The 21,498-nt window shown below is 41.6% G+C and overlaps 1 protein-coding gene across 1 annotated transcript in view; it reads left to right on the top strand.

Moving 5' to 3' along the window:
• LOC139748917 (uncharacterized) overlaps positions 1-20,171 on the top strand; it is a 144,314-nt gene extending 124,143 nt beyond the window's left edge. The window contains exon 13 of the mRNA XM_071662279.1: positions 5,507-20,171. Within this exon, the coding sequence (XP_071518380.1) occupies positions 5,507-5,601 (95 nt within the window). The 3' untranslated portion in view covers positions 5,602-20,171. The remainder of the gene's footprint in view (positions 1-5,506) is intronic.
• The last annotated feature ends 1,327 nt before the right edge of the window (positions 20,172-21,498 follow it).

Raw genomic sequence — 21,498 nt, 5'->3', positions numbered from 1 at the left:
CCAAACCTGTCTTTCGCTGTCATTCATTCCTCGACAAACCCTCCTCACACCTCAAGTTGTCCTCATGCAAATTTCATTTCCAACACATCCACTCTCATACATTTGTGACTTACATCCATACAGCACCATTGAGACTAATATGACATCAGACATACCTATCTTTGCATTCAAAGACAGTGACTTATTCCACACATTCCTCAACACGCCTAGGACCTTTGCCCCTTTACCCACCTTGTGGTGCACTTCAGATCCCATAGTTTCTTCTGCTGCCATGCCCACTTCCAGTTATTTAGAATACTGCATTTCTACCAGGTTCTCTCCATTCAAACCCACACTCAAACCAAACTGTGTCTGTCCCCTGCTAAACCTCCTTATCTTAATTTTATTCGCTTTAACTTTCAATGTCCTCCTTTCATACACACTCCCAGACTTAGACACCAGCTTATGTAGTTTCTCCTTCAATTCTGCATTGAGAGCTGTGTCATCTGCAAACAGGAAGTGACTCAACCCCCTTCCCCCAGAACACCACAAACGAATCCTTCTCTCTAAAACCCTCGCAGTTACCTGTTTCAACACCTAATCCATAAGCAGGTAAACAGTTATAGTGAAAGCACTCACCCCTTGACATGCCAGCTTCATCTGGAGCCACATCCTCATCTCTTCCTACTTGCATACATGCCTTTTATGCTGAAAACTCCTCATTACTCTTACAGCTTTTTTCCTCATAATATATTCATAGCACCCTCCACAAATCATCTTTGTTAACCTTGTCATATACTTTCTTCAGATCTATACATGTCCCATTCATATTCTTTTCTTTTCCTAAGTATTTCTCATACAAAGTCTTCAAAGCTAACACTTGGTTCATGTATCCTCTGCCATTCCTAAAGCCACATTGTTCTTTCCCAATATGATGTTCACCACTCTCCCATACACTTTAACAGGTGTATTCACTGGACTTGTACCTTTGTAATTCAAAAATTTAGTTTTATAACCCTTGCACAATACAAGCCTTTTTGTAATCCTCAGGCTCCCTCACCTTGAGTAACTTATACATGGAAGATCCTAACTAAGTATTCAGCAACTGTCTCACTCTATTTCTGGAGAAGTTCCACCATAATCTTATGCAAGGTTTTTTTTACCACATCTCTTTTCACCAAGCATTCGGTAATGATTCTGTCACTCTGCTTACCTCCACATTCCTAACACCTCACATTTGTCACCGTTTTGTCTAATATATTCAGCTGTTCTTCAGAATACTCACTCCATCTCCTGTTCACCTTATCTTTTTCTTTTACCACTTCCTTGTCTCTCCTGACTAATGCTACCATTTTGTTCTCTTGCTCTAGCATTATTCACATCCTTACAAAACATCTTATTTTTGCTGAAATTATGCCTTACTCTCTCACCTCAACTCTCACTATATTACCCTTTTTACTCCTACCTTGCAGGTGATACCAGTAAACTTTTCCTTCATTCTTCTCAAGCAGCTCAGTTTCCTTATTCAGCCACTTACATGCCTATGTCTCACCTTCTATATAACACACATTTGGTCTGCACATATGAGTACTGCTTCCTTAGATATCTTCCATTCTTCACCCACCTACTTTTTTTTTGTTTACTCTCACATTTTGTTCTTCACCTAATCTCTGCTGGCATCTCCCTGTACAAGCCTCATTTCCAAGTTCACTGACTTGCATCACCCCCTTTCCACCTTTGTCATTTGCTTTCCTGATACCATTACAAACTACAGGTACACCACCGAATTTCTAGCAACTGACGGTTTGGCACCCTCTTTAGTCCGGACAAAATTATGTGAGGGAACTTGAAATTACCACGGCCACCAGACTAGTTTACTGGGCGGCCACAAATGGCATTGTGTGGGGCATACTTATTTACATTCTTTACAGTGCACTTGTTGGTGGTGATACCACAATTCTGTGAGATTCCTAGCTTATTTTACCTAAATTCAATCCTAGCTATGGCTTCTAAGACATATGAGAGTGTTAGTCATGGTGTCAAAGGTAAACGCCATTCCTTATCGATCCAAGAAAAATTAGAACTGTTGAAAAAATGGATCGTGGTGTTTTGGTGCAAAGCTGTGTGACATCTACAGTATTGGTTCATCAACTGTTTATGATATAAAGAAGCAAAGGGAGAAAGTATTGAAATTCTATGCAGACAGTGATTCCAAGAAGCATATGACGATTAGAAAGAATATGAAAGATCGAGTTTCGACAGTGTCAGAGTGATGGAGTGGACTTGTTAGATAGCATGATAATGGACCAGGCTAAATTGTTCCATAAAGAACTTAGATTACAACATGAGCGTGACTATAGTGAAGGATGGCTTTAAAGATTCAGGAAGAGTCATGGAATTTCCATGAATAAAGCGTGCAGAGAAAAGTGGTCTGTAAACCACGAAGGAGCTGCCAAGAATGTGGATGAATTTGCAAAACTCGTAGCTGACGAGCACCTTAGTCCTGAGCAGGTGTATAAAGCAGACGAAATTGCGTTATTCTGGCAATGCACACCTAAGAAAACACTAATGACAGAAGATGAAGAAGACCCCACAGGATTCAAACAATCTAAGGACAGACTTACCATCTTAGGGTGCTCACACATTTAATATTTGTTTAATTTAAATTTCTAGCCATCCATGGTATACTTTAGACACATGGGAGATGTATAATTAGTGGGTTAGAGGTGTGTTGATGAATTATTATTACGTGACCACAGTTGGTCTGATAAAATGGTCAATCCGGCAAGGCTTTGGAACCAAGAGTGCCGGAAAATCGGTGGTGTACCTGTATTACTCTTACCTTCACCAAAAAGTGATCAGACATCCCACCAGCTACCCTTTGGCACATCTGCATCTAAAAGCTCTCCTTTGATGCCTCTCAATAAGCACATAATCCAACAGTTCCTATTAACCTAAACCCCTTTCACCTATGTATATTTGTATGAGTATGTATGTACCAATCACTGGTCCTTTTTCAGCACACAACTTTACAAGCTTTTCACCATTTTCATTAACAATGGGTATGGTATACCCCCCCAGTTATACCTTCAACTGCTATATAAACTCTTGTGTTCACATCACTTGTCAGTAATACTCTATCTCTTGCACATTCACTCAGCTTATATCAGAAACTCTTGCCTCTCATTACCGTGTGCATAAGAACAAATGCTTTTGTCCCATAGCCTGCTTTAATTTTCACCCACAGCAGTTTGGAACTTATTTCCTTAAACTCTTTCACACATTCCCCCAACTCTTTTAGCAGATGTGCCTCACCTTCCTCTTTCTCACCTTCACATCAACTGTACTTTACCCATGGGACATTCCCAAACCATTCTGCCCCTTTTCCCTTGAGATTAGGTTTGCTAAGAACCAGAATACTGAGGGTCCTCACCCCAAATGTAATACGTAGCTTTCCCTTCTTCTCATCCTGATTACGTTGTCACACATTCAAACACCCCATCCTGACTATCTCAAGAGGACATGCATTCCTTGCATGGCTCCTCCTTGTTCCCACTTTCAGAAATTGAAATACAAGGAATGGGAGGGTTTCTAACCCTGGTGTTTATATTTACATATTTTTCCCTTTTGTATTTGCTCATCATTTCCCTCCTAGCAAGATTGCACCTAGAACAGATGAAGAACAACCCCATTAGCGCACTTCCACTCTTTAACAGCAGCAAAACCTGAACCCCGTGATCCACAGCCAATCTCTTCATACTTTTTTGTGGTTTCCCCAGCCATTTGATATGCTCCAGTTCAGCCCATTCTTGTATTTACAGATATAGTTATGTATGTTTACACATATTTACATATATTCAGAATTATATAAAGTACCAAGAGGATATATGTGTCAGAGGTGGAGGGAATGAGGAGAAGTGGGAGACCAAATTGGAGGTGGAATGATGGAGTGAAAAAGATTTTGAGTGATCGGGGCCTGAACATGCAGGAGGGTGAAAGGCGTGCAAGGAATAGAGTGAATTGGAACAATGTGGTATACCGGGGTCGACGTGCTGTCAATGGATTGAACCAGGGCATGTGAAGCGTTTGGGGTAAACCATGGAAAGTTCTGTGGGGCCTGGATGTGGAAAGGGAGGTGTGGTTTCAGTGCATTATTACATGACAGCTAGAGACTGAGTGTGAATGAATGGGGCCTTTGTTGTCTTTTCCTAGTGCTACCTCGCACACATGAGGGGGGAGGGGGTTGTTATTCCATGTGTGGCGAGGTGGCGATGGGAATAAATAAAGGCAGACAGTATGAATTATGTACATGTGTATATATGTATATGTCTGTGTGTGTATATATATGTGTACATTGAGATGTATAGGTATGTATATTTGCGTGTGTGGACGTGTATGTATATACATGTGTATGTGGGTGGGTTGGGCCATTCTTTCGTTTGTTTCCTTGCGCTACCTCGCTAACGCAGGAGACAGTGACAAAGCAAAATAAATGAAATAAATGCCAAACTTTGATACTGAAGTTAAATTAGTGTTTTCTTGACAAGAATGTACGTAAGTAGAAGATACATTCTTAAGATATACTCAGATAGAGAGAAGAATTTATATATTTTATGAAGTACATAAGTAGAAAAAGTTAGATAGCATCTTAAAATTTCTTTTGTGTTAGCAGTGATGAAATTATATAGCAGAACTTATAAGTCAAGAAGAAGTCACATATTGGGTTAAATGAAATTAAGAAAATTTAAGAATTGGTAGTTGGGTTATTAGGTTACACAGAAATTTCACTAAATTGAATACTGTGCAGAATAAGTTACTTAATAAACATTACCCATTCTTAGAGATTTTTTTCTTTTTCTTTTTTTACCAATTGTGACCACTTTTAGGTTGGTACCCACGATCTTTGAATTCTAAGCTCCTAGGTGGCCAGAGAGAGGGTTGATAGTGTTATCTCTGTGGTGGCATCTGATTGGCTAAAGGTGGACCAGAAGTGAGCAAGCTGATGCTGCCCTGGCTTAAGGGACAGCAAAGGGTGGGGAAGGCCAGCAATTCCTCACCAGAATTACTGGGGTTCGGAAATTTCTTAGCATAATTTTTCTAGAGAATTTCTCATGCTTGCAGGGGACTGCCTCAGAGAGAAAAGGTTTTTAATTTTTCAGTACTTGCATTTCTGACTTCCTATGCATAATACATAGTTCATATGAAAATTATTTCAAAATCATGTGAAGACCAGATCTTTACAGTAACTCAGATGCTGTTTTGAGCTTGCCCAGTATCATCTTGACTTTGTTTATTTAGTTCAATAGCAAAAGTACCTTTTTCCATTTTCTTTCTTATATCTTTCATAAACATAGCTTGATTTACGATTTTTTTTTCTACCTTGTCCATAATTAATTTTTTATGCATGAGTACACCAGAGAAGGATAATAAGATGGGTTTATGGCTGAAAGGAATGAAGGAGAACAAAAACTTTATATTATATAAGAAACAATGTTTTATGTGTATAAAACTTAATCTTTTTCCACAGGCTATGGACGAGGTTATTCACATGCCCCAGGAGATGTAAAGAACATAGAATACATGCCAGAGGCTTTGAAAAATATTAATTTTTTCAGGTCATGAAATATACTTTAGACATTGATAAGATGTACATTCTTATAGAATTTTGATTTAGGTAATTCTCCAATAGTTCATAGTGTTCATGTAACAAAGTACTAGTACCACAAAGGGTAATAAATATCTCTCTCCTGGTCAATTAGTCATATGAGCCACATGAAATATCTTGTATTTTCCGGGGTAAAAATGGCATCACCCCCTATCTCTCTGATGAGATAAATGCCTCTCACCCTTTGTTAACCATCTCTTAGGTAATAACATCTTTGGCTTGGCCCATATCTGCTATCTAACCAATTAGCAACCTCCAGTCATTGAAGAAGCCATCGTCCTCAGCTGTTGGTACCATCCTGCCCCCTGTATTAACTCTGACCATAGACCAAGTAACATGTATCCACTCCAGCTATATTTTGTTAAATTCCTCCTCCCTACCTTGGATAAGTATTATTGTCTCAATTATGTAGGGAGTGATGTGGTGTGTTGTTACCTTTATGTTGTAGGCTCCTGTCATGGACAAATGTCCACATCAATGCCAGCCTTAATTGAAGTAAAAAGAGCTTAATGAAACTGTTTAATGCATGTAAGCATAGATGATTGAAGTTAAATGCAAGTAAAAGTAAAGTAATGGTGCTTGAAAGGAAACAGAGTGAAAGTATAAATTTTGTAAAACCATATAAGTGAAAGAAGAAAGTGTACTAAACTGTGCTTTGGATATGGTGGGAGGAAGAGCGGAAGAGGTGAGAGAATTTATATATTTAAGAGCTGTATAAAAATTTAATGATACTCTCTCACCCCAACTCTCATTTGCCCTCTTTTTCACCTCTTGCACCTTTCTCTTGACCTCCTGTCTCTTTCTTTTATACATCTCCCACTCATTTGCATTTTTTCCCTGCAAAAATCATCCAAATGCCTCTCTCTTCTCTTTCACTAATAATCTTACTTCTTCATCCCACCACTCACTACCCATTCTAATCAACCCACCTCCCATGCTTCTCATGCCACAAGCATCTTTTGCGCAAGCCATCACTGCTTCCCTAAATACATTCCATTCCTCCCCCACTCCCCTTACCTCCTTTGTTCTCACCTTTTTCCATTCTGTACTCAGTCTCTCGTGGTACTTCCTCACACAAGTCTCCTTCCCAAGCTCACTTACTCTCACCAGGGTACCCTCTTCACCCCAACATTCTCTCTTTTTTTCTGAAAACCCATACAAATCTTCATTAAATTTTAGGGAGAATAAAAAGATGTTCTGGAAGGAGGTAAATAAAGTGCGTAAGACAAGGGAGCAAATGGGAACTTCAGTGAAGGGCGCTAATGGGGAGGTGATAACAAGTAGTGGTGATGTGAGGAGATGGAGTGAGTATTTTGAAGGTTTGTTGAATGTGTTTGATGATAGAGTGGCAGATATAGGTTGTTTTGGTCGAGGTCATGTGCAAAGTGAGAGGATTAGGGAAAATGATTTGGTAAACAGAGAAGAGGTAGTAAAAGCTTTGCGGAAGATGAAAGCCGGCAAGGCTGCAGGTTTGGATGGTATTGCAGTGGAGTTTATAAAAAAGGGGGTGACTGTATTGTTGACTGGTTGGTAAGGTTATTTAATGTATGTATGATTCATGGTGAGGTGCCTGAGGATTGGCGGAATGCCTGCATAGTGCCATTGTACAAAGGCAAAGGGGATAAGAGTGAGTGCTCAAATTACAGAAGTATAAGTTTGTTGAGTATTCCTGGGACATTATATGGGAGGGTATTGATTGAGAGGGTGAAGGCATGTACAGAGCATCAGATTGGGGAAGAGCAGTGTGGTTTCAGAAGTGGTAGAGGATATGTGGATCAGGTGTTTGCTTTGAAGAATGTATGTGAGAAATACTTAGAAAAGCAAATGGATTTGTATGTAGCATTTATGGATCTGGAGAAGGCATTTGATAGAGTTGATAGAGATACTCTGTGGAAGGTACTAAGAATATATGGTGTGGGAGGCAAGTTGTTAGAAGCAGTGAAAAGTTTTTATCAAGGATGTAAGGCATGTGTACATGTAGGAAGAGAGGAAAGTGATTGGTTCTCAGTGAATATAGGTTTGCGGTAGGGGTGTGTGATGTCTCCATGATTGTTTAATTTGTTTATGGATGGGGTTGTTAGGGAGGTGAATGCAAGAGTTTTGGAGAGAGGGGCAAGTATGCAGTCTGTTGGGGATGAGAGAGCTTGGGAAGTGAGTCAGTTGTTGTTCGCTGATGATACAGCGCTGGTGGCTGATTCATGTGAGAAACTGCAGAAGCTGGTGACTGAGTTTGGTGAAGTGCGTGAAAGAAGAAAGTTAAGAGTAAATGTGAATAAGAGCAAGGTTATTAGGTACAGTAGGGTTGAGGGTCAAGTCAATTGGGAGGTAAGTTTGAATGGAAAAAAACTGGAGGAAGTTTTAGATATCTGGGAGTGGATCTGGCAGCGGATGGAACCATGGAAGCGGAAGTAAATCAAGGGGTGGGGGAGGGGGCAAAAATCCTGGGAGCCTTGAAGAATGTGTGGAAGTCGAGAACATTATCTTGGAAAGCAAAAATGGGTATGTTTGAAGGAATAGTGGTTCCAACAATGTTGTATGGTTGCAAGGCATGGGCTATGGATAGAGTTGTGCGCAGGAGGGTGGATGTGCTGGAAATGAGATGTTTGAGGACAATGTGTGGTGTGAGGTGGTTTGATCGAGTAAGTAATGTAAGGGTAAGAGAGATGTGTGGAAATAAAAAGAGTGTGGTTGAGAGATCAGAAGAGGGTGTTTTGAAATGGTTTGGGCACATGGAGAGAATGAGTGAGGAAAGATTGACCAAGAGGATATATGTGTTGGAGGTGGAGGGAACGAGGAGAAGTGGGAGACCAAATTGGAGGTGGAAAGATGGAGTGAAAAAGATTTTGAGTGATCGGGGCCTGAACATGCAGGAGGGTGAAAGGCGGGCAAGGAATAGAGTGAATTGGATCGATGTGGTATACCGGGGTTGACGTGCTGTCAGTGGATTGAATCAGGGCATGTGAAGCGTCTGGGGTAAAGCATGGAAAGTTGTGTGGGGCCTGGATGTGGAAAGGGAGCTGTGGTTTCGGGCATTATTGCATGACAGCTGGAGACTAAGTGTGAGCAAATGTGGCCTTTATTGTCTTTTCCTGGCGCTGCCTCGCGCACATGAGGGGTGAGGGGGATGTTATTCCATGTGTGGCGGGGTGGCGATCGGGATGAGTAGGGGCAGACAGTGTGAATTGTGTGCATGTGTGTATATGTGTGTGTATATATATGTGTACGCTGGGATGTGTGGGTGTGTATGTTTGCGTGTGTGGACGTGTGTGTGTGTGCATGTGTGTGGGGGTGGGTTGGGCCATTTCTTTCGTCTGTTTCCTTGCGCTACCTCGCTGGCGCGGGAGACAGCAACAAAGCAAAATAAAAAAAAAATAAAATAAAAAAAGAGCTGTATTGGGTAAGTTTGGTGATATGGAAGAGGAGATAAGGGAGAGAGCAGTACAGTGTAGAAGAGTCATTGGGTGTAGTAATAGAATGATAAAGGGTAGAGGTGTAAATCTGGAAGTGAAGAGAGGATTAAAGGTGAGCATAGTCCTCCTAATCCTGACCTATGCAGCTAAAACATGGACTTGGAAAGAATCAGAGGTTAAGAATCCAGACTGTGGATATGAACTGTTTGAGAGGAGCAAGTGGTATGATATATAGAATGAAAAAGAAATGAAGGGGAGTATGAGAGATTTGGTATGGCAGGCAGTGCAAATAGAATGAATTGTGGAGTAGTAGGGTGGGTGTAGCGATTAGCATACCTGACCGTGATGCATTCATGAGCCACCCAGGGGCGAGTACATAGGATAGAATCCTGGTTTTGGCAGTTGGTCCACAGTCAACCCAGCTGTTCATCCACCCTTAGGGGTTGGTCGATAAAATGGGTACCTGGCTAAGGCTAGGGTATATTTTTAAATGTGCTTGATGATAGAGTGGCATATATAAGGTGCTTTGGTCGGAGTGGTGTGTGAAGTGAGGGGGTCAGGGAGAGTGGTTTGGTTAAGGGCGAAGAGGTAGTGATAGCTTTGCAGAAGATGAAATCTGGCAAGGTGGTGGGTTTGGATGGTATTGCAGTTGAATTTATTAAGAAAGGGAGTAACTGTGTAGTTGATTGGTTGGTAAGGATATCCATTCAGTGTATGTATGGATCATAGTGAAGTACCTGAGGATTGGCAGATTGCATGCATAGTACCATTGTACAAAGGTGAAGGTGATAAAAGGTGAGTGTTCAAGCTACAGAGGCATAAGTTTGTTGAGTATTCCTGGAAAATTGTATGGGAGGGTATTGATTGAGAGAGTGAAGGCATGTACAGAGCATCAGATTGGGGAGGATCAATGTGGTTTCAGAAGTGGTCGGGGATGTGTGGATCAGGTGTTTACTTTGAAGAATGTGTGTGTGAGAAATATTTGTATGTAGCATTTATTGATCTGGAGAAAGCATATGATAGGGTTGGTAGAGATGCTTTGTGGAAGGTTTTGAGAGCATATGGTGTGGGAGGTAAGCTGCTAGAAGCAGTGAAAAGTTTTTACCAAGGATGTAAGGCATGTGTATGAGTAGGAAGGGAGGAGAGTGATTGGTTCCCTGTGAAGGTCGGTCTGCATCAGGGGTGTTCGATGTCTCCTTGGTTGTTTGATTTGTTTATAGATTGGGTGGTTAGGGAGGTGAATGCAAGAGTTTTGGACAGAGGGGCAAGTATGCAGTCTATTGGGGATGAGAGGACCTGGGAAGTGAGTCAGTTGTTGTTCGCCAATGATACAGCTCTGGTGGCTGATTTGAATGAGAAACTGCAGAAGTTGGTCACTGAGTTTGGAAAAGTGTGTGAAAGGAGAAAGTTGAGAATAAATGTGAATAAGAGCATGGTTATTAGGTTCAGCAGGGTTGAGGAACAAAATTGGGATGTAAGTTTGAACGGAGAAAAATTGGAGGAAGTGAAGTGATTTAGATATCTTGGAGTGGACTTAGCAGCAAATGGAAGAGGAACTGAGTCACAGGGTAGGGGAGGGGCGAAGGTGCTGGGAGCATTTGGAACCATGGAAGAGGAAGTAAGTCACAGGGTGGGGGAGGAGCAAAGATGCTGGGAGCTATGAAGAATGTGTGGAAGGAGAGAATGTTATCTCAAAGAGCAAAAATTGATATGTTTGAAGGAATAGTAGTTTCAAAAATAGTATATGGTTGCAAGGCATGGGCTATAGAGAGGGTTGTACAGAATAGGGTGGATGTGTTGGAAATGAAATATCTCAGGACAATATGTGGTGTGATGTGGTTTGATCGAGGAAGCAGTGAAAGGATAAGAGAGATGTGTGGAAACAAAAAGAGTGCAGTTGAGAGAGCAGAAGAGGGTGTGTTAAAATGGTTTGGGCATATGGATAGAATGAGAGAGAAAGGTTGACAAAGAGGATATTTGTGTGTTAGAGGTGGAGGGAACAAAGAGAAGCAGGAGACCAAATTGGAGATGGAAGGGTGGAATGAAAAAGATTTTAAGCAATCAAGGCCCAAACATACAGGAGGGTGAAAGGTGTGCAAGGAATAGAGTGATTTGGAACGATTTGGTATACTGAGATCAATGTGCTGTCAGTGGACTGAACCAGGGCATATTAAACATCTGGGGTAAACCATGGAAAGGTCTGTGGGACCTGGATAAGGATAGGGAGCTGTGGTTTCGGTGCATTACACATGACAGTTAGAGACAGAGTATGAATGAATGTGACCTTTTTTTCTGTTTTTCTGGTGCTACCTAGCTGAAGCAGGGGATAGCAATGCTGTTTCCTTTGGAGTGGGATGGTGCCAGGAATGGATGAAGGCAAGGAAGTATGAATATGTACATGTGTATATATGTATATGTCTGTCTCTGTTATGTATGCATATCTGTATATGTGCATGTATGGGCGTATATATATATATATATACTTATTTATGTATTTTACTTTGTCGCTGTCTCCCGCGTCAGCGAGGTATCCCAAGGAAACAGACAAAAGAATGGTCCAACCTACCCACATACACATGTATATACATAAAGAGCCCACACACGCACATATACATATACATATACATTTCACGTATACATACATATACATACACAGACGTACATATATACACATGTGCATATTCATACTTGCTGCCTTCATCCATTCCTGTTACCATCCCGCCACACGTGAAATGGCATCCTCCCTCCCCCGCGCGTGCAAGATAGCACTAGGAAAAGACAACAAAGACCACATTCGTTCACACTCAGTCTCTAGCTGTCATGTGTAATGCACCGAAATCACAGCTCCCTTTCCACATCCAGGCCCCACAAAATTTTCCATGGTTTACCCCAGACGCTTCACATTCCCTGGTTCAATCCATTAAGAGCACATCAACCTCGGTATACCACATCGTTCCAATTCACTCTATTCTTTGCACGCCTTTCACCCTCCTGTCTTTTCAGGCCCTGATCGCTCAAAATCTTTTTCACTCCATCCTTCCACCTCCAATTTGGTCTCCCACTTCTCCTCATTCCCTCCACCTCTGACACACATGTCCTCTTTGTCAATCTTTCCTCACTCATTCTCTCCATATGGCCAAACCATTTCAATACACCCTTTTCTGCTCTCTCAACCACACTCTTTTTATTACCAAACATCTCTCTTACCCTTTCATTACTTACTCAATCAAACCACCTCACACCACATATTGTCCTTAAACATCTAATTTCCAACACATCCAGAATCCTCCACACAACCTTATCTATAGCCCATGCTTCACAACCATATATTGTTGGAACCACTATTCCTTCAAACATACCCATTTTTGCTCTCCAAGATAACGTTCTTGCCTTCCACACATTCTTCAACACTCCCAGAGCCTGGTTCAATCAATTGACAGCACATCGACCCCGGTATACCACATCGTTCCAATTCACTCTATTCCTTGCACGCCTTTCACCCTCCTGTCTGTTCGGGCCCTGATCGCTCAAAATCTTTTTCACTCCATCCTTCCACTTCCAATTTGGTCTCCCATTTCTCCTCATGCACTCCACCTCTAACACACATATCCTCTTTGTCAATCTTTCCTCACTCATTCTCTCCATATGAACAAACCATTTCAAATCACCCTCTACTGCTCTCTCAACCACACTCTTTTTATTACCAAACATCTCTCTTACCCTTTCATTATTTACTCGATCAAACCACCTCACACCACATATTGTCCTCAAACATCTAATTTCCAACACATCCAGAGTCCTCTGCACAACCTTATCTATAGCCCATGCCTCGCAACCATATAACATTGTTGAAACCACCATTCCTTCAAACATACCCATTTTTGCTCTCCAAGATAACGTCCTTGCCTTCCACACATTCTTCAACACTCCCAGACTCTCCCCAAACCAACCAACCAACCCACCCACCCCGTGACTCACTTCCGCTTCCATGGTTCCATCCACTGAATCCACTTCCACATATCTAAAACACTTCCCTTCCTCCAGTTTTTTCCATTCATTCCCACCTCCCAATTGACTTGTCCCTCAACCCTACTGAACCTAATAACCTTGCTCTTATTCACATTTACTCTCAGCTTTCTTCTTTCACACACTTTACCGAACTCAGTCACCAGCTTCTGCAGTTTCTCACCCGAATCGGCCACCAGCGCTACATCATCAGCGAACAACAACTGACTCACTTCCCAAGCCCTGTCATCCACAACAGACTCTATACCTGCCCCTCTCTCCAAAACTCTTGCAATCACATACCTAACAACCCCATCAGTAAACAAATTAAACAACCATGGGCACATCATGCACCCCTGCCGCAGACCAGCATTCACTGGGAACCAGTCACTTTCCTCTCTTCCTACTCGTACACATGCCTTACATCCTCAATAAAAACTTTTCACTGCTTCTAGCAACTTACCTCCCACACCATATATTTTTAACACCCTCCACAGAGCATCTCTATCAACTCTTATCATATGCCTTCTCCAGATCCATAAATGCTACATACAAATCCATTTGTTTTTCTAAGTATTTCTCACATACATTCTTCAAAGCAAACACCTGATCCACATATCCTCTACCACTTCTAAAACCACACTGCTCTTCCCCAATCTGATGCTCTGTACATGCCTTCACCCTCTCAATCAATACCCTCCTGTATAATTTCCCAGGAATGCTCAACAGACTTATACCTTTGTAATTTGAACACTCACCTTTATCCCCTTTGCCTTCATACAATGGTACTATGCATGCATTCCGCCAATCCTGAGGCACTTCACCATGAACCATACATTCACTGAATATTCTCACCAACCAGTCATCAACGCAGTCACTCCCTTTTCTAATAAATTCCACTGCATTACCATCCAAACCCACTGCCTTGCTGGCTTTCATCATCCCCAAAGCTTTCACTACCTCTTCTCTGTTTACGGAATCATTCTCCCTGACCCTCTCACTTTGTACACCACCTCGACCAAAACACTCTATATCTGCCACTCTATCATCAAACACATTCAACAAACCTTCAAAATACTCACTCCATCTCCTTACTTCACCAGTACTTGTTATTACCTCCACATTAGACCCCTTCACCGATGGTCCCATTTGTTCTCGTTTTATGCACTTTATTTACCTCCTTCCAAAACATCTTTTTATTCTCCCTAAAATTTAATGATATTCTCTCACCCCAACTCTCATTTGCCTTATTTTTCACATCTTGCACCTTTCTCTTGACCTCCTGCCTCTTTCTTTTATACATCTCCCACTCAATTGCATTTTTTCCTTGCAAAAATCGTCCAAATGTCTCTCTTCATTTTCACTAACAATCTTACGTCTTCATACCAAACCACTCGCTACCCTTTCTAATCTGCCCACCTCCCACCTTTCTCATGCCACAAGCATCTTTTGTGCAAGCTATCACTGCTTCCCTAAATACATCCCATTCCTCCCCCACTCCCCTCAAGTCATTTGCTCTCACCTTTTGCCATTCTGCACTCAATCTCTCCTGGTACTTCCTCACACAAGTCTCCTTTCCAAGCTCACTTACTCTCACCACTCTCTTCACCCCAACATTCTCTCTTCTTTTCTGAAAACTCTACAAATCTTCACCGTTGCCTCCACAAGATAATGGTCAGACATCCTTCCAATTGCCTCTCTCAGCACATTAACATCCAAAAGTCTCTCTTTCTCGTGCCTATCAATTAACATGTAATCCAATAACGCTTTCTGGCCGTCTCTCCTACTTACATACATATACTTATGTATATCTGTCTTTTTAAAGCAGGTATTCCTAATCATCAGTGCTTTTTCGGCACACAAATGTACAAGCTCTTCACCATTTCCATTTACAACACAACACCCCATGTACACCAATTATGCCCTCAATTGCCACATTACTCATCTCTGCATTCAAATCATCCATCACTATAACCTGGTCTTGTGCATCAAAGCTGCTGACACACTCACTCAGCTGCTCCTAAAACACTTGCCTCTCATGATCTTTCTTCTCATGACCAGGTGCATATATATATATATATATATATATATATATATATATATATATATATATATATATATATATATATATGTGTGTGTGTCGGAGGTGGAGGGAACGAGGAGAAGAGGGAGACCAAATTGGAGGTGGAAAGATGGAGTGAAAAAGATTTTGTGTGATCGGGGCCTGAACATGCAGGAGGGTGAAAGGAGGGCAAAGAATAGAGTGAATTGGAGCGATGTGGTATACCGGGGTTGACGTGCTGTCAGTGGATTGAATCAAGGCATGTGTATGGGGGTGGGTTGTGCCATTTCTTTCGTCTGTTTCCTTGCGCTACCTCGCAAACGCGGGAGACAGCAACAAAGCAAAAAAAAAAAATATATATATATATATATATATATATATATATATATCTTTCTTTCTTTCTTTAATACTATTCGCCATTTTCCGCATTAGCGAGGTTCCGTTAAGAACAGAGGACTGGACCTTTGAGGGAATATCCTCACCTGGCCCCCTTCTCTGTCCCTTCTTTTGGAAAATTAAAAAAAACGAGAGGGGAGGATTTCCAGCCCCCCGCTCCCTTCCCTTTTAGTCGCCTTCTACGACACGCAGGGAATACGTGGGAAGTATTCTTTCTCCCCTATCCCCTGTGCATATATATATATATGTATATATATATATATATATATATGCACAGAATGGAAAAAGGTGAGAACAATGGAAGTAAGGGGAGTGGGGGAGGAATGGGATGTATTTAGGGAATCAGTGATGGATTGCGCAAAAGATGCTTGTGGCATGAGGAGAGTGGGAGGTGGGTTGATTAGAAAGGGTAGTGAGTGGTGGGATGAAGAAGTAAGATTATTAGTGAAAGAGAAGAGAGAGGCATTTGGATGATTTTTGCAGGGAAAAAATGCAATTGAGTGGGAGATGTATAAAAGAAAGAGACAGGAGGTCAAGAGAAAGGTGCAAGAGGTGAAAAAGAGGGCAAATGAGAGTTGGGGTGAGAGAGTATCATTAAATTTTAGGGAGAATAAAAAGATGTTCTGGAAGGAGGTAAATAAAGTGTGTAAGACAAGGGAGCAAATGGGAACTTCCGTGAAGGGCGCAAATGGGGAGGTGATAACAAGTAGTGGTGATGTGAGAAGGAGATGGAGTGAGTATTTTGAAGGTATAGGGTGTTTTGGTCGAGGTGGTGTGCAAAGTGAGAGGGTTAGGGAAAATGATTTGGTAAACAGAGAAGAGGTAGTAAAAGCTTTGCGGAAGATGAAAGCCGGCAAGGCTTGGATGGTATTGCAGTAGAATTTATTAAAAAAGGGGGTGACTGTATTGTTGACTGGTTGGTAAGGTTATTTAATGTATGTATGACTCATGGTGAGGTGCCTGAGGATTGGCGGAATGCGTGCATAGTGCCATTGTGCAAAGGCAAAGGGGATAAGAGTGAGTGCTCAAATTACAGAGGTATAAGTTTGTTGAGTATTCCTGGTAAATTATATGGGAGGGTATTGATTGAGAGGGTGAAGGCATGTACAGAGCATCAGATTGGGGAAGAGCAGTGTGGTTTCAGAAGTGGTAGAGGATGTGTGGATCAGGTGTTTGCTTTGAAGAATGTATGTGAGAAATACTTGGAAAAGCAAATGGATTTGTATGTAGCATTTATGGATCTGCAGAAGGCATATGATAGAGTTGATAGAGATACTCTGTGGAAGGTATTAAGAATATATGGTGTGGGAGGCAAGTTGTTAGAAGCAGTGAAAAGTTTTTATCGAGGATGTAAGGCATGTGTGCATGTAGGAAGAGAGGAAAGTGATTGGTTCTCAGTGAATGTAGGTTTGCGGCAGGGGTGTGTGGTGTCTCCATGGTTTAATTTGTTTATGGATGGGGTTGTTAGGGAGGTGAATGCAAGAGTTTTGGAAAGAGGGGCAAGTATGAAGTCTGTTGTGGATGAGAGAGCTTGGGAAGTGAGTCAGTTGTTGTTCGCTGATGATACAGCGCTGGTGGCTGATTCATGTGAGAAACTGCAGAAGCTGGTGACTGAGTTTGGTAAAGTGTGTGAAAGAGGAAAGTTAAGAGTAAATGTGAATAAGAGTAAGGTTATTAGGTACAGTAGGGTTGAGGGTCAAGTCAATTGGGAGGTAAGTTTGAATGGAGAAAAACTGGAGGAAGTAAAGTGTTTTAGATATCTGGGAGTGGATCTGGCAGCGGATGGAACCATGGAAGCGGAAGTGGATCATAGGGTGGGGGAGGGGGCGAAAATCGTGGGAGCCTTGAAGAATATGTGGAAGTCGAGAACATTATCTCGGAAAGCAAAAATGGGTATGTTTGAAGGAATAGTGGTTCCAACAATGTTGTATGGTTGCAAGGCGTGGGCTATGGATAGAGTTGTGCGCAGGAGGGTGGATGTGCCGGAAATGAGATGTTTGAGGACAATGTGTGGTGTGAGGTGGTTTGATCGAGTAAGTAACGTAAGGGTAAGAGAGATGTGTGGAAATAAAAAGAGCGTGGTTGAGAGAGCAGAAGAGGGTGTTTTGAAATGGTTTGGGCACATGGAGAGAATGAGTGAGGAAAGATTTACCAAGAGGATATATGTGTTGGAGGTGGAGGGAACAAGAAGTGGGAGACCAAATTGGAGGTGGAAAGATGGAGTGAAAAAGATTTTGTGTGATCGGGGCTTGAACATGCAGGAGGGTGAAAGGCGGGCAAGGAATAGAGTGAATTGGATCGATGTGGTATACCGGGGTTGACGTGCTGTCAGTGGATTGAATCAGGGCATGTGAAGCGTCTGGGGTAAACCATGGAAAGCTGTGTGGGTATGTATATTTGCGTGTGTGGACGTGTATGTATATACATGTGTATGGGGGTGGGTTGGGCCATTTCTTTCGTCTGTTTCCTTGCGCTACCTCGCAAATGCGGGAGACAGCGACAAAGCAAAAAAAAAAAAAAAAAAAATATATTGTGTGTGTGTATGTGAATGAACGTGGCCTTTATTGTCTTTTCCTAGCTCTACCTTGCATGCTCGTGGGGTAGGGGGGGGTGCCATTTCATGTGTGCCATTTCATGTTTTTTATCCTGTTTAAAATTTGCTCTTTCATAGTTCAATCCCCATGTTTCAGTATGAACTCATACAAAAGAATAAAATATCTAGTTTACTGCTTTGGTCACCAATTCCTGTACTAGCTGAAACATCATTATTTACTTTATTGAAAGCGAATAGCTTTGAGAAATTACCAGCCACCCAGTCCCATGTTGGGTTCTGAAGGCTGGCTGATGAGCATTGACCCACTGCAGCTTTGCCTCCATTCATACCAAAGATCCCTTGTGCACCTTCTTCATCTTCACTATCTGTACTGTAAGTCTGTCATCAAAATACTTTCTCCATTATGTGAAGACTGGTTACCACCATAAAACTCTGAATATTCTTCAAAACTGTAAATCTAGCAGAATTTGCACGTTGCCTGACAACTGGTGATATTGCCTTAGTCATGATTGGGGCTTGAATGTCTGTATGTAAATTTCTATTTATATTTGACAAATATGTGATCCCTTACCATTACTTTGCACCTGCTTTAGATGCTGACAGAAGACTGAATGCAAAGATTTTCATCTGTAGATGTTGATCACACAGTGAAGATCTTTATTTATAAATGCTAAATGGTTAAGAAGAATAGGGAAATAACAGATCAGGGTTCCAGAAGATATTACATGTTGCTCACGGGGTTCCTCAACCAAGCAAAGATTGATAAACACTACAGATGCTCCTTGGCTTACAGTGGGGATTACCTTCTGAGAAACCCATCATAAATTAAAATATGTCGAAAATACAAATAATATTGTTTAACTTACCATACATTATAGCTTAGCCTAGCCTACCTTAAACGTTTTCAGACCACTTACATTAGCCCACAGTTGGACAAAATTAACGACCACAAAGCCTGTTTTATGATAAAGTGTTGCATATCGCACCATTGTAAAGTAAAAAAATCGTGAGTCAAACCACTGTAAGTCGAGAAGCATCTGTAGTCGAGAAAGCAGAACTTTTCTCTTTGGTGAATGAATTTTCTGAGTGATTGGTGGAGATTGCTAGAGATTCTGTGGGGAACACCTTTTAGTACCCAAAAATCTTTCACAGTGAGGAACATCTCTTCCTGGACCATTTTGGTGGACACTACCTGTGTATCAGATGCCATAGGTTCAGGAAGGTAGACTCCTATTTTGGCCTGTTTGAGGAATCTTCCCTTGGAATAGACTTACATACAGATCTTTGTCTTTCCTTTAACATCAGTCACTTTCACCTTGCTCTAGGAATTTAGATGTTGAGTGAATTTGGTGTGGGTCCAGGGTTTCCTTTGCCAGGACAGAGGAACTGTGATATGCCAAAGAAGACTGTGTAGGTTATGTTTTTGTTAAGAAGTTTTCCTCCAGCTAGCCTCCTTCATCTTGGTATATTCTCATTGCCTGTAGGACAAACTGACTTTGAAGAGCAGAGCAAGTTTTAAAGTACGGAAAACTCTTTCAAGGACAGTTTTCCATAAACATTTCTCCATTTTTGTTCCTACCCACCTTCCTTCTCTTTTGAAAAACTGAGGGTGACCACCGTCTGTGATCCGAGAATTATGAGGTCATATAGTTGTTGATTGTTTAGAGTGCAGACCAAGGCTGACCTGCGGCTGTTTTCACCTAATAGGTGGTTAATGATGGGTGAAAGACAAATGCTGTACCAGAAAGGCAGGGGTTAAGAAGTTTCTGACCCCCAAGAAGTCTGAGATCTCTCCGTTGCTTGCAGGACACCAACCCTGAGAGAAGTTTTTCACACATGGGAGAGAGTAAAACAGATATATTTTATTCATGACTGAATACACATCATTTACTTTGTGAGTTTATTATTTGTTATATGTTTTCATAAACATTTGAGTACAGAATTGCAGGTATGGTAACAAACGCTAACACCCAATTGCTCAATTGACGCCCATAAATGAATTAATCACACACCAGTGCATACATATAACATTGATATTGCTTCCCTGTATAGAAATTATGAAGCTGATATATTTCTATGAGTAAAGTGTCACTAATGAAATGATATATTTTTCACCTAAGGACAGAGTCTTCCAAGCAGTTTAAAACAGTTTCAACCTTAAAAATGAGGTGTATCTGAGGATTCACTCCTTTCAGCCATGCAGTAACTATCCCAGCCATAACATAACTTGGAGGTGAAGATGTGCCAAGTGATTCTCATTCATATTTATTTACAATTGCTGCTGCTTTTTGTACCTGCTGACAGTTGCTCAATGATAGTTTATAATGTCTTCAGTTTCATTTTTGCCCTTCAGAAATACTGGATGTTATTTTTCTTTTCATGGGTTTACCATGACAAGAACTTTACACTTGTATATCTTGAGAACTAGTTTACTTGGGGACAACATTAGCTTCAGCTGTCAACATTTCTTTTTCATACTTGATTACCACTTTCCGCTATAGCAAGGTAGTACCAGCAACAAATGAAGAAAGGGCAATCCATTCTCTACCTATCAAATGTAATGCACTGAAATCATAACACCCTATCCACAACCAGACTCTACAGACATTTCCATGGATTACTCTGGACATTTCACTTGCTCTGGCTCAGTCCATTAACAGCACACTGACCCCAGTATACCACATCATTCCAATTCACTTTATCCTGTTCATGCCGTACATCCTCCTGTATGTTCAGGCCTTGATCGTTCAAAATCTCTTTCACTCCATCCTTCCATTTCCAATTTAGTCTCCCCGTTCTCCTTGTTCCCTTCACTTCTATCAGTATCTCTGATGCCTGTTTCCTTCAGGAACTCCCTTAAGGGGATGGCCACAATAATAGAGTCTCCATAACTAGTGAACTCAAGTGCCACTTCTTAGCCTTTAATGCCTCACCCTTACCAGGCCACTGGCAGAGGGCCAGTCTAGCACAGTGTTTGCAGAGGCTCCTATCAAATGTTCCCACTGATTACTTCTACCAAATGCTTCCACCCAATAGTCACACCCAACCTAATGTGTCTACCTACCTTCTACCAAATGCTTCCACCCAAAAGTCACACCCATTACTTCTTTCTACCGCTCCTACCATTTTGCTGGAAGGCAGGGCCATCACACAGCACTCACCACAGGAAACCAAAGGCTACAAAGAATGAGCTGCATGAGGTAAGTGTTGCCAACTATTGTGTGTGACAGGGAGAGAGATTTTTGTATGTTTGCAGATAGAACACCAGCAGTTCACATGCAGGTAAGGCAGAAAGAAAAGACTGCCACCTGGGTCAGATGAGCACAACCTGACAATCAATGAAGATCTGGTTCACCATACAGCTATCACCAACCCTCCCAACACCCAGGCGGGCAGAACCAGTAACATCCTTCCCCCAGTTTCTGGC

This window comes from Panulirus ornatus, chromosome 6 (genome assembly GCF_036320965.1).
Source record: "Panulirus ornatus isolate Po-2019 chromosome 6, ASM3632096v1, whole genome shotgun sequence".
Classification (NCBI taxonomy): domain Eukaryota; kingdom Metazoa; phylum Arthropoda; class Malacostraca; order Decapoda; family Palinuridae; genus Panulirus; species Panulirus ornatus.
This window is presented reverse-complemented; position numbering and strand designations above follow the sequence as displayed.